This window comes from Labrus bergylta, chromosome 5 (assembly GCF_963930695.1).
Source record: "Labrus bergylta chromosome 5, fLabBer1.1, whole genome shotgun sequence".
Lineage (NCBI taxonomy): Eukaryota > Metazoa > Chordata > Actinopteri > Labriformes > Labridae > Labrus > Labrus bergylta.
This window is the reverse complement of record NC_089199.1, coordinates 12,708,093-12,722,501: the sequence shown is the minus strand read 5'-3', so window position 1 is coordinate 12,722,501 and position 14,409 is coordinate 12,708,093. Positions and strand designations below refer to the sequence as shown.

General features: G+C 39.3%; 1 protein-coding gene across 1 annotated transcript; it reads right to left on the bottom strand.

Moving 5' to 3' along the window:
* Nucleotides 1-3,451: 3,451 nt before the first annotated feature.
* On the bottom strand, nt 3,452-13,664 carry LOC109997375 (transketolase). The gene is made up of 14 exons (XM_020651837.3): nt 13,362-13,664; nt 11,335-11,452; nt 11,082-11,195; nt 10,867-10,964; nt 9,811-10,002; nt 9,504-9,622; nt 9,184-9,380; nt 8,908-9,072; nt 7,262-7,418; nt 6,703-6,833; nt 6,526-6,609; nt 6,288-6,381; nt 5,599-5,721; nt 3,452-4,501 (listed from the first exon to the last, which is right to left on the bottom strand). Exons 1-14 carry the CDS (start codon nt 13,466-13,468, stop codon nt 4,314-4,316), a joined length of 1,887 nt encoding a protein of 628 aa, XP_020507493.1. The 5' UTR covers nt 13,469-13,664; the 3' UTR covers nt 3,452-4,313.
* Between the last annotated feature and the right edge of the window lie 745 nt (nt 13,665-14,409).

Below are 14,409 nucleotides of genomic sequence, written 5' to 3'. Positions count from 1 at the left end.
GTGACCAATACTTAATTTAAACTTAGTTGCATATGCCTTATCCAGTGTGCAGTTAGCCTACATAAATTATATTTTCAGTGATTCTTCACATGTACAATGTTTATGGCACTATATTCACTTTATCATATCAACATGCTACACACTATTTGTGTGTTTTGAAAACTGGTTCATATCTTCCCTCAAGTGAAGGTGTACATACATGTTATTGTTATTATACTATATCTTTCTTGTTGTATTTAATTATTGTTAGATGGTTTTAATATTTTTTCATTTTGTTGATTACCATCGCCCTCTGCTGTTGTGACAACAAAATTCCCCCACAATGGGGAAAGTAGGCTATATCTTATGTTATCTTAAATTCCCAACTCCTAAAATATGAAATAGGTAAATAAAGAAAGTGAACACAAGGCTGTAGCCAACTTTTTTGCTTTAGCATTTTTTCTAAGTTTATGTATCGTTAAAATGTATGGATTCCCAAACAAAACCTTTTAATTTTTAAAGATGTAAATGTGTCTATGAAATGCATAAATAAAGCTGTGAAGAAAAGTTTCCACATATTTCCAATGTTCTTAAGCCTTTAAACTTGACTTTAAAATCAGTCAAATGTGAAAGCAGAACTATCTTGTCTGGGACTTTCCTTTGTCTGTGTTGTTGGAGGAGTTTGGACTTTGCCTTCCTGAAGTTGAATTTCCTGTTCTTATTTCACCTGCCCAGAGAATCAAGCTGCTGCAGCTGAACAGAGATGGTGAGTTAACTTGTGTTTCTGGATCTTTCACCTGTCCTGTTGTATATCTCTCTCTAACTGTATATTTATATTACTATTTTTCTTTACAGCTCTCTCTCCTGTTTGTTTGTCTTTTAAAGTCTCCCTCTGTTTCTCTAGCAACAACCTACTCAATTCAACAGTTTGTGTTGATCTGTCTCTGCCAAGTGATCATGATAATGTTTCTCTTTCAGGCATACGTAAAGAACCTATTTGTAAACTTTTATCAACACTGTATGTACATCAAACATTACAAACTCAGGGTGGTGGTGGCACATTATACCATAAAAAGCAATTCAACTTCATTAGCTGGTTCTCCCTCACATTAATGTTCACCTCTGGACATTTTCAGACAAATATTGCCATTTCTTTTCAATCTGCTTCGGTCTGGGGTGGGGAACAGCACTCTATAGTCCCTTTCGTTGTAAGTATATCAAGAATCACTTGTGTTTTAACATTCTGCATGGATTATGTACATTGGAACTACTCTATAACAAATCTACATAATTGAATAGTGTTTGTGTCGCATTTCAGCTATAGTTGAGCCATCAGTTGTTGCTGCAGTTTTCACCCTACTGTTTCAGTTTGTAAGCCCACTGTTCGGTAAGCTGAATTTACATGACACAAATGTTACAGAGAGAAACAGCCCTCGTTTCATTTGAGAAAATTCCCTGATTACATTGTTCCAGTGGAAATAACATCAGTGTTCATGTTGTATGTTTCCTTTCAGACATACAGGCCCATACAAAGGCATGTAAAGGCCCTCCCTATGACAGAGGAGGTACACATTTACTAAATGATATCGTAATGAGCATTTTGTTGTAAAACTGTAACAGATTAATCATCTTTTATATCTATTTCTACAGACTTTTTTAAATTTAAAATCTTAGCCCATTCATGTAATATGGAGAGTTTTCAAATGTTGAGTGATCAATATTTAGACACTGGAGTAAGTAAGTAAGAATACTACCAACATTTAAAATGCCAACGTCAGCTAATAGTACAAAAACTGGATTTTTATCTTATTTTGAACTACTATCCAAGTTAAAAAAGTAACATCCCCTTCCAACTCTTTAGATGTTTACTTTGGATTTTTTTCTGCACTCCTTGTGGCCATCCTGAACTTCAAATCATATGATGGTAAAGCCACATGACTTCACAGCATGTGAAATATGCAAAACACCCGGAGATTAAAAAAAGAAAAATCTATGCTTACATATTGTTTTTTGTTCCAGTTTTCCCACTGTCTTATGGATGTGGACTTATAATGTTTTCCCTCTGTGGAGCAAAACGGAAATCCAGCTCTCTAAGGTAGGCATGCTTACAAATGCTGTTTCAAATTATGCACATTTGTTCATCTTTTACACAGCTTGAATTAAGTGCTTGAAAGTTGAAGTCATAGTATTTGTATCATCTGAGTGTTATTTGTGTCTCTGGAAAGGAGGCTGAGAGAGCAACAGCGCCCCTGGTGGTAGAAGGAATCTACAATCACACCTGTGTTATCTACACGGTCAAAGAGAAGAGTGTGTTAGATGTATTTCACTGAAACAGTAAATCTACCACAAAACAACCTCATACATACGGAAGTGAATGGCATTCACACAAGAAAACTTTTTTTTAGACCTCTGATCTCATAACTACAAGATCATGATCTCAAATTTACGGGATCTTTTCTCGTGATTTTGAGTTAAGGATCTGATAGATGAGTTCCTGAGAACAAACATTTGAAATGGACATTTTTAGAGGTGCTTCATCACCTCTAAATTTCACCTCAGCAACCCTAAAATAATAACAGGGACATGAGCCCCACATGATATTTGACAGACATTTTAAAAAATATCTAAATTTCATATTTTAGCTATCATTTTGTATAATGTGTAGTAATAATCAATAATACATAAAGTCAAACATAATCATTTGCTTGGTATTAACATCAATGTATTAATGCTTTTGATGCAATTCTGAAAAACAATTGTACTTTTAATCAATCTCCCAAGTGTGAATAAAGAAATCATCCCTATCAGCATATCCACTGTACAGACTTTTCTTGGTAGAAGTAAAAATAAGTCATTGGCACGAGTGAGGCCGGCATTTTGATCTGTAGCAGTCTAAAGAATTCAATCAGTAAAATAAATCATAACAGACAACACAGCGTTGGCAAATTTGATGCAATCCATTGATTTTCAAGGAAGAAATGTGTTTGGAATAAATCTTTTACTGGATTTGGATCGTGGGGACCCTATGATCGGGAGAGAATAGTTAATCTTCATGGTAAATCAATACAAGGTTTCTTTGTCAGTGGTCTCACAGATGCGTAGATTGTGGCTGTTGTGGTGAATCTACACACACACTGATGCTCCCACAGATTGGCCATCATTGTTACTTTACGTGAAATAGCACACAACTATGAGATCAAGGCTTATAGACATCAATTCTGCAGGCAAGGTAACACCAACGTCAGCACAGAAGCATCCTGGGAGAAATAATGTCTAAACACACACTAGATGATCATTCAGATGTGAGCTTTCTGTCTCGGAAATACCAACATTATTTTACCCTGCTCGAGTTAAACAACAAACATATAGCGGTGAGTTGTAGTCTTTGTGCAAGAAGAAAAACGTTGTCCACCTGCAGAAACAGCCTTGTTTTATATAGGAAAGAAAGTGACAGACTATCACAGACACAGTATCAAATGCAGAGGGCTTTATTACATGAAAGTAAGGTACATACAAAATTTCAAGTAACAAAGAAAGTGTTTGTTCTTGGGTTCACAAGTCAGATGTAACACTACCTTTACACTCACAGACAGTCATCCTCTCCTCTCTTCAGCACTCCAACTTGTGTTTAAAAAAAGACGATGTCACTATCATCACACTGTTGCTACCCTCCAGATGTCTGACTAGCACAAATGAACATGGAGGTGTGTGGGTTGATGGTAAACTCAGAAACACACAGTGCTGAAGAGAAATGATACAACTATTGAAATCACAACAGTTTGTGTAGTCTTAAGATGTGATTTTAAGTGACTGCTCTTTACGACCTAACTACATTTGTTTGATTATTTTTTTCCCACTACCTTCTACTAAACAACAACTCATCTGTCTTTTTCTGACACTGTGGTCATGATCAACACTTACTTTGAAGCTAGGCCCCACCCATTTTTATAAAGGGCTACATCAGAACAATATAAAAACATTTCCAGATTAATGTCATCAAAGAGCTTTTTTAAAAAAAACACACACACACAAGAGCATCACAAAGTATAGTTATTACTGCCACATTTTGATTTCTGTATGATGAGGATATGTGCATATCTCTGTCCTTTGGTGTGGGGTGATGGATGAATGAAAGAAGGGTCAAAAGGTGGAAATCTACTTCAAAGTGTAAAGCACAAAATCACATTACTTCAGTACACACTTAAGGGCATTCACAGTGAAGGATTTTTTTTTTTTTTTAAGAGCTGGGTGTCTTGTGAATCAAAAACATATTCGACGGTTAACCATCAGCTGCAGGGGTGTGATCAGACAGGTGGGTGGGGCAGGGAGGAAAGTTACTTGGCGTTGGTGGAGCTGCTGACCATCTTGCGGACGGCCTGCACAATGGCGTCCCGGTCGATGCCGTGGATCTTGAGCAGCTCATGGGGTTTGCCACAGCGGGGGACGTGGGACACGGCCAGACGGTGCAGATTGAAGCCGGACTCGTTGACCATAGCTGAGGAAACTGCCTCCCCGAGACCACCTGTGGGAAAACATTTGAAAAGTTATTAAAGGAAAACGCCCCCCGTCAATTGTCTCATTGCTCATGCTTTGATATAACAGAGGGATATTTATCTGTAGTAGTTTGAGTTTGACCTTATCTTTAAACTGTTTTAAACTAATTTAAACTTATGATATCATTTTATTATGGATTCATTTGCTGCTGATAAACAATTTTGTGTAAACGTTATGAAATACTCAGAAATGGCATTAAAATGACCAACGTTTTTACCATCAATAATCAAAACCAAAAAATTACTATCATCAATAAATACTTTACGCTTTTACGTACTTATAATATAAGTAGTGAATAAAAAAGCACTAAAGCACTAATTTGACATCTTTTAAAGAATTAAAAATATATATTTTTATCGTATATTTGATTTGATTTGAATTCTTTTTTTTTTCAACAAAACAACAAAACGTTTTGAAAACACGTAGAATTGAACCAATAAATAGAGAGATCAAATTGCCTTGAAAGGTTTAGAGCTTTACTGACATCAAAGATGAGGTTGTAAATATGCATAAATGCATTACATGCAGTATCCACAGTAAATAGACAGGACAAGAAACCATTACACACAAGTTTACATGTTAACACTACACCACCATAATATGATCCAGGTTTAAATGAAACTGAATGTGATGATATCCCAGCATCAGACTGATGCCCAGTATCCTTTGTCTAGTGGTGTCCATGCCATCAGCCTTCCCCTCTCTCCCTCACAGACACGAGGCCTGGCTGTCTGTTCTATCTAGGTCACAGAGAGCCCCACGGGCACACGCACAGTTAAGGAAATCTGACAGCACTCTGCCTCTCTGGCTCTCGCACTTACAAAAATGCACCACAAATCCGATACCTTGTCTGCACACAACAGTCAGCTTCCTATAAGCCAATAGACAAACGCCACCGCACTGCGTCCCCCTCACTGAACCAATGAAAATGTGCCACCGCAACACACCCGAGGATGTGGACCAATGATGGCCAGCTACATCATGCTGAGGAGCTTGTTGCTGCTGAGTTGGCGTTGGTCATACATTATGTAGAAGCTGAACAGTATGAGCGTCTTAAATGCAGACCTTCATAGTAGTGGTCCTCCACGGTGAGCAGGCGTCCTCTGGTGGAGCGTGTGTTGTCCATGATGGTTTTCACATCCAGAGGTTTGATGGTGAAGGGGTCAATGACCCTGATTGAGATCCTCTCTGGAAGGTTCAGGTAATTCAGATGAGAACCCAAATATATATGGTGATACCATTAATGACATCATTGCAACTGGAACATGCTGTTTAAATAATATCTCTAAGGTCAGGATATCCAAGTTCAACATGGGTTTCCACAGTAACAAGAAATCAAAGTTAAATTAAGACGATGGATGTACAAGACACAACAGTGAAACAATTAAACCACAAACTGTATTAACTATTACTTAAGGTGTTTTTTCAGATCAAGCAGCCATCATGTATGCAAGTGAGAGCATAACAAAAGGCCGGACTGCATGCTGGGAAGAGTGTCAGAAGACAATTATTGAAGGAGATATGTTTCTTTAAAATTCAGAGAAATGTTTCAGAACTAAAGGCGTTAAAACTGAAGAGTCCAACCTTACTAAATTGTTTTAAATTCAGAAAATTGGCGGTGTTATTTATGGAAACAAGTACAAATTCTGGCTAATCCTAAAATACGTTCATACAGCATTAAAGTAAAACATATTGCATTTTCATTTGTTTGATATGTCTGACGTTACATGGAGTGTTTATTTGTTGTACTGCACCTTTCTTTAAGTGCTCAGCTGCAGCAAGGGCCTCGTGCAGAGTCACTCCAGCTGCAACCACAGTCACTTGGTCCTCTTTGCCCTGAGACACCACCTGGCATCAAGAAATGTGTTATCTTCTGTTTCACATTACAGTGCCTATAGTGTTTGGCTTGATACTGTTTTTTTTTGTTCCGTGTTTTCCTGATTTTCCTCACACATTTTGCAAACTGCTATGCAAGCACAAGCACTTCCTCACCTTGGCCTGTCCAACATGGAAGTCCTCGTTGCTATTGTAGATGATGGCACTGTCTTGGCGGCTGGTTCGGATGTAGCAAACACCCTAAATTACGAGATAAAATAAATGCAATCACCAGTGGGACTTTCCGAGAGAAAGTAAATCTTCCAGAGCCTGAACACTGTGTCGAGATCTTACCTTTGTGGATGCAGCCAGTTCCACAGCTTTCTCTGTGGACACACCATCACAGGGGTAGAAGATGGTTGCTGTAGGAAGAGCCCTGAACATTGCCACGTCCTCCAGACCCATCAAAGAGGGGCCTTCCTCTCCTGTGATACATTAATGGTAAGCTTCATACGCCCAACATTCAGAATATCTGCATAAGTAACTGTGAGGTCAGGTGAGTAGATGCATGCAGATCCACAAACATATAGCCAGACTTTACATGCAGTATACCTGCGCTAACAGAGGAACACCTGCTCTCCTGCTGACAGCTTCCAGGACAGGCAGGAAGGGAGGAAAGGGGGGGGAGTGAGAACTAGCTGCAAGGCCAAAGTGATGTAAAGGTGAGGAAATCACAGGATTTACGGGAAAAGAGAGGATTGCACTCACAAACACACTTTTTTTTTTAACTAACATATTAGGGATATTGTGTGAAAATGTCTGGCTTCATTGTGAAGGGAAAGGAAAGGAAAATTGTGTGAAGGTTTGGGTGGGTAAGGTGGTTGACTGAGGTTGTGGTGAGTGGAGTACAAACCGGTGGAAAGGCCACAGTGGGAGCCGCACACGTTAATGTTACTCTCAGAGATGGCTGCCATGCGGAGCTGGTCGTAGGCGCGGGTGAAAAAGGAAGAGAGAGTGCTGGCAAACACGACGTTCCTCTCACGGGCGGCACAGCCCATGGCGACACTGACCTGGGAAAGGAGTTCATCGTTACTATACATATAAGAGCACAAACAATACAAACAAACCTCATATGTCAGATAACATGGAGACAGGTTAAACAGGCCTGAACTCAGAAAGATCACCCAAAAGGTCAAACATCTGCAGGACAAACCTTATTGAAGGCTTTTTTTTTTTTTTTTTTTACTTAGGGGACATTAAGTAGAGAGTTGTGGAGGAGAGTTTTCTCTAAATCTCCAGAGCTTATTTCCCCATATGGATGGATCAGTGGCATGCCTCCTCTTACAAATAATTTCCTCTGTCCTATCTCCCAAACTCTGCACAATCCAGCTCTTTTCATGCTTTCCCAGAAACAATATCCAAAAATCCATGGAGTGCAAAAGTGATGTAAGGTAAATGCTTACAGATACAATCGGAGAAACAAACTGCTTCTGAACTGGCAGCTGCCCCCCCCCCCCCAAAAAAAACTAATTGTTGTTGACGATAAATTAAATAAATGTAGTAAAAGAAGTATTTCAGACGCTATTTTGTGTTGTAGTGGCAATCCCCTGATTTAAATGCAAAGCATTTTTTTCCCTATAAGCTGTTCAACTTTAGATTTTTCTCATGCATTGAGCCAGATGGCCCCACCCTTCTGCGCTTATTAATATTTTACCTCTGAATTCACTTGTCAAGTCTGATTATCATCACACACATGGCTGACCTACATCGGCTGCTGCTGGAGTCATAACAGCGCAAAGAACACATGTCTGATCGCCTTTCTCCAAATTATATGAGCTTAATCTTATTAGCTAAAATAATGACAGAGGGCAAAGTAATTGTGCTGCGTAACCACTGGTGTCAGCTGCAGCCACAGGGACCATAAGGAGGAGCGTATATTGTGTCTTTAAATTATGGATGGACAACTCATATATAATCAAATGAGCCGGAAGCATACTCACAGCTGTGAGATGAAAGACTGTACATATGCAATTCACCAAACAAAATCACCATACTAAAGAGAGACTGTTTAAAAAAATATTAAAAGATTATAGAGAATTTTAGAACAAAAAAATATTTGTAAATATAAAAAAAAATGTTTCTTAAAGCTCCTGTGAGGATTTTATAACTGGTTATGAAAAAGACTGAAAATAACATTAATGCCTTCTTATAAGCTACAGAAGAAAATGAGACCATCAGCATAAAGCTTGACTATTTTCAATAAGTTATTTTTGATAACTGTAACCGCTTCCGGGGATAGGTGTCAGACAAAGTGATTAAAAGCAAATGCTTTAAACAGCCTTTAACTTTTTAAGTTTTCCGGGGCAAAAATATTCCCAATGAGTGATACACAAAGGACATTTTGTCCACTTACATATTTTGCGAGACATATATACCTCTCAAGAGTTAAGAGGTACTGCTTTTTTCACGGGGGGAACAGACACAAATTGAATAGTTTTTCACAGGAGCTTTAAGGATTGTGAAAAGGGCAAAGTTCTTGAGAATCCTGGGGGATCGTACCATGTTCTGCTGAGCAATGTAGCACTCCACAAAGCGGCTTGGGTGCTCGTTCTTGAAGATCTCTGAGTAAGTCAGGTTGTTTGTGTCTCCATCAAGAGCCACCACACGGTTATTGTAGCGGCCTAACTTGGCCAACGCCACACCGTACGCCTTCCGTGTAGAGATCTAATAAGAGAGAAAATGAAAATGTATCGGTTCATCTTCAAACATTGTTCAGGAGTTGCCTCCGAGGTTTGAATTCTTTTGGAACACCGCTGAGAGTGGATGTTGACAAACCTTTTCTCCAGCCTTGTAGCTAGGTGCGCTTGGCATCCTGATGTTCCTCAGGCTGACAGGTGGGGAGTCCTCCATGGGAGCAGGAGGGTACAGGTGCTTGCTGCTGTTCATGATGCGGCTCTGCAGATCCTTCATGACCATCTCGGCCATATCTTTAGGCAGAGGTTTGGCGTGCCACCCGAGCTTATCCTCTGCAGCTGAAATACCAGACACATGGCACTGAATAGGCAGATCCATACACTGGAAAGGTGATACTGTGTGCCTTTGCCCATGGTATGCACTGAAGAGATAAGAAGTGAAAGCGACTTATGATTTGTTACCTGGAATGCCTTTGCCCTTGATGGTTTTAGCAATGATGGCGGTAGGTTGATGACGGGCCTGGCTGAGAGCTTTGCAAAGCTCCTCCACACTGTGTCCATCCACAATGATGGCATGCCAGCTTTACACACACAAACAGCAAAGACACACATTAGAACACACTTGGTACAGTTTGATCAGAAAGGTAAAGGGAATGGACAAAACTGAAGAAAATAAATAATGCTGTTGTATTTTCATCAATCTACCAGCAAATACAGGATAGTACACTGTTAGCCTCTACAACCATATATTTCTGTTCGATGCAGTTACCCAAAAGCTTCACAGCGCTTCTGATATTTCTCCACGTGGTGCTGCAGGGGTGCAGAGTCACTTTGGCCCAGACGGTTGATGTCCATAATGGCCACCAGGTTGTCAAGCTGGTAGTATGAGGCGAACATCATGGCCTCCCAGACAGCACCCTCTGACATCTCCCCATCCCCCAGCAGGCAGTACACACGGTAACTGAGGAGGAGAACGCACGCCACTGCACAATAAGTATACGGGTGTATATATGTGTATCTGAGGTGTTTGTTCACATTAGGGTGGGGTGCTGCGCTTTCAAGAGGATGCAGATCTTGTGAAAATGTTCTCTGACACTTTTCCAGTCAGATTGATTCTCTTTGCAGCATCTGACAGTTCAGTCTGTAAGCAGCTGTGACAGGAGGATAAAAGCTTACTGAGGGCCCTGAAGGCATGAGCTGAGTTTCACACCTGCCTCTGAATCATGTCTCACTTAAGAATCCCAGGGTTGTTTGAATGGGAAATATTATTTTATATAAAGAAAATGATTGTAATATATGTAGGGTATGTCATTTGGAGCATATAGTCCAAGATCAGCCGAATATGTCAAATTTAGATTCTCAATTCTCTCTCTTTTTTTAAACTGGGAACACATAACAAAGGAAAATGAAAAACATATCGTGTTGATAAATTAGAGTAAAAGACAAAAAAATAGATACATGGGTGATAGCACATTGCTTAAATTTGATCCTGAAAGCGGAGAATGAACTGCGTTAAAACTGCTGGGCCTGTGATTATTAGAGCAGAAGAATCGGGCGAGCAGAGCATGTAGCTGGAGCACACGCCCACAGAATCTGGAAAATCCTGAATGCTTAATCTTACACACCCAAAGCTCAGAAACCCCCCTAAAACAAAATTATGATTTGAATCTTTGACCGTGTCAGATTTTTCTATGCATTCATGCAAGTAATCTAATCTAAAGCTAACGAAATACGTAGAAAGCTTAAAGAAAATGATCAAATTAGTATCTGTTTTCACATGTGTGTTGGTGTGAGGGGGTTTTTTGGGGCATGTGTGAGATATTACCTGGAATTGTCAAAGTATTTCCCAGTGTAAGCCATTCCACAGGCCACACCAAGACCCTGACCCAAAGAGCCGGTGGCCAAATCCATAAACTGGTGCTTCTGAAATGCACACAAAATACACACATATTGTCAAATCTCAAGAAACTACACAGCTGGTATGATGTCTTTTGCTCCATGGTATGATCCCCCAGTGTGTGACAGTATGTTAGAGCTTACATGGGTTGAGTGAATGTCCATGGAAGAGTCCACGTGGCACAAACTGAGCATCTCGCTTTCCTTCAGGAAGCCTGCTTCAACCCACATGGAGTACAGGGCCGGAGCAGCATGGCCCTGTGAAAGAGAAAAAAAAAACAATCTGATGTTATCTTTTGCAATAAGAATGCTTGATTTATTCAGTTGTAAGGTTTACATTCGGGAAAGGGAGAAAAACTTGAGAAAATGGCCACCAGCAGGACTTTTTGACCCTCACCTTGGACAGGATGAAGCGATCGTTGTTGAAGTTCCTTGGGTCGTCGTAGCGGTACCTCATGGTGTGGAAGAAAAGCACCGACATGATCTCTGCCACACTGCAGCATGATGTCGGGTGTCTGCACAACAGAGGAGAGACAGTGCATTTACACATAGAGAAGACATGCTATGAAGCTAAACATGCACAGAGTGAACACAAAGACACACTCACTGTCTCACATTTAATGTTTCAGGTTAATACGTCAAGACTTATAATGAAAAAACAGCAAGAGAAGTAAAATAATAGCAATTGAAAAAAACCAACATCCTTTTGAGTGGAACGAAAACTAAATATTTGTGGTGTTTTATTGTTTTAAATGCCACAGTGCAGATCTGAATGTGTGTTAATGAGAGGATAATTCAACTTGTGGTATCAGAGGAACAACAAAAAAATTCCAATTTTGTTCAAAATTCTTGCTAAAGATGTCGAAATCCAAAGAATCCCAAACATTTATATGAGGGACCAGTCGTTTTTTTTTTTTTACTAAATGTGGATTCAGATACACTTCATGAAGACAATTTTTCAATGCTATTAGAGCATGTCAGAGAGCCTTGACAACATGCTGTGTGCTCCAAACAAAGGCCGTCAGTGGGTTAACAAAGAGAACTCAATTCTTTCTTTGTATTGCTGTTGTAAACAATCCTTACACATAAATGGTATAATACAACCATCAACTTCCAACATGACCACCAAAACCTTCAAACACTGGAACCTACGAAATATCTTGCACCCCTAATAATGATGCTAATTGGCCTTTTCCATGTGTAACACTGTTTTTCTATTTCACAACGTGATCAAAAAAAAAGAGAAGAATAAAGAATTAGAAGCTGACGTTATTTGTTGTTTTAACAAAGCAATTAATACTCAGATTATCTGAATATTCTCGGTGATGATTTTTTTTTCTTTCTCAAAATCCACTCAGTCTTACATCCCTTTGTTCTCAGCAAAGTCAAACTCTGCAGAACTGTGCAATAATACAATAACTCTGCACTACTCTTCTAAAACGTATGTTTAGTTCATTTCATGTAGCTGCTCAAACACTGACAATTATAGTGGGATAAAAACTTACATTATTGACTATTTCATTTCAGATTGAATGATATGATGTCACACATGGAACAATACAACAGCAGACTTTATACAAATCTATAAAAGGACTTCATATTCAATATATAACATTCGCTTATAAGTCATTTTCTTTTGCAAAACTGAAGCGAGCAAGCATGCACAGCATCTCTTCAGCACGCACACAAGCCAGCTCTGCACATGGTGGTCTATTGTGCGCAATACAGCAGAGAATGATATTTCAATTCCAAAGCCAGAAATACAGTCAAGTAAAGAAACATTTATCCTCAAAACCACTTATATATACAATTGTCAAATAATCTAAATGCACTCAACACCAGACAGTACATTATATTTACATTATTAGGCATTCTCTTCAATGTGAATCTCATCTGCAAAGTTTTCAGTCTAAATCTCTGTTTTTATACAAGTGTCTTGCAGTGTATGTGTATATAGCAACTATTCTCAAAAGAGTTACAAAAACAGTGTGAATTTCTGCAACACTTTCTTTTTCATATTTATCATCATCATGAGCACAAAAAGCTGTTTAAAGCACTTTATGAAGTGAAGATATTTTCATTTCATTCAGTTCTTAGTTGAAATATCAAAGCCGGCTAATTAAAAATTGAAGAGTGGATGTTGAAATGATTCAATCAGTCGACCAAAGGAGGAGAACAAAGGCAGGACATGTTGTTCCTTTGGCCCCTGACTTGCACACACACACTGCATGTCTGACTCTATGTGTGTGTGTGTGTGTGTGTGTGTATGCACATATTCAGTTCAAGAGCTGTGACTTTTTTTTTATCTGTGCATGCTGCAAAGAAGTTTGTACTCTGTTTGCAGACATTTTTTAAATATGTGTGCTTTTTGTATTGCATGCACAATATTTAAGCTGATGTGTGAGACACTTTTGGGGGACTCACCCGTTGCCCGCTGCAGTTGTTGCTTTGATGGCGTGGATTCGGAGGCGGTTGGCGATGTTCCTCAGCGCCTGCACTGTCTGCTGGTCTGGTTTGTGGTAATCCTCCATGAAGACAAAATACGAAATTCCTCAGCACCAGAAAAGTGGACCAACTAATACCCTCTGTTGGGTTTGTGTGTTTGAAATGTGTGTGCGTGTGTGTGTGTGAAAGATGGGTTTGCCAATGAGCAGCACCTGTGAGTGTGTGTCTGTGTGTGTGTGTGTGAGTGACAGAGCCACAGAGAAAGAGAGAGAGAGTGGAGGGGAAAGCTGGATTTATCCTGTCAGGCATGTGAACACATAGATGCACAAGGACACACACTGCACGCACATACACACATATACACACACATGCACACACACAGGAGGAGAGGAGGGGGAACCCAGTGACGTGAGCTGGGTGTTGATGCTAAAATCAAATAGCTTTCATTTCATTGGCTAGCATGTGACTGGGATGCTGGAGGTGTGTCACATATGTAGACCTTTGTATTTGTGTGTGTGTGTGTGTGTCTAAAGGGAGGGGCTGGATAATTGGATGAAGGAGGGTGGGACATCTGAAGCATCTCGCCCTAATTCACTTTGGCTTTACTGTCGGTACTAATAATTCAGATGTTGATGGTTAATTATCTTTGTTATTATTCACAGCACACATCACTAAGTTAAGTGTGTTTGAACTGAATTTTATTTCACAAAGATGATATGATGATGATTGATATTTGACTGATATACAAATAGAATTAACAATAAAAGAGAGAGAAGGTTTAGAGACATATTTTTCTGCAACTGAATAATTCAAGTTAACACACATTTTCAAATCTCGTACTTTGAACTCAGTATCCATACCTGAGTTTATATCCCACAAACATTGTTAAAGCAACAAAATGTATGTAAAAGTGGTGAAAAAATAAACAAAGAAATCAATAAAGAGATCTTTCTTAACAAGCTCAGTTCAACTTATCATTCCTAATAATAAATGTATCCATTCATAATAATAAATGTATTCAGTTGTT

Excerpts from the sequence above, each read along its gene's own strand:
- LOC109997375 (XM_020651837.3), bottom strand. The coding sequence starts at position 13,468 with ATGGAGGATTACCACAAACCAGACCAGCAGACAGTGCAGGCGCTGAGG. Across the intron at positions 11,453-13,361 it reads ACAACTGCAGCGGGCAACGG|ACACCCGACATCATGCTGCA; the intron begins GTGAGTCCCCCA and ends TCTGTTGTGCAG. Across the intron at positions 6,610-6,702 it reads AACTGGCTGCATCCACAAAG|GGTGTTTGCTACATCCGAAC; the intron begins GTAAGATCTCGA and ends CTCGTAATTTAG.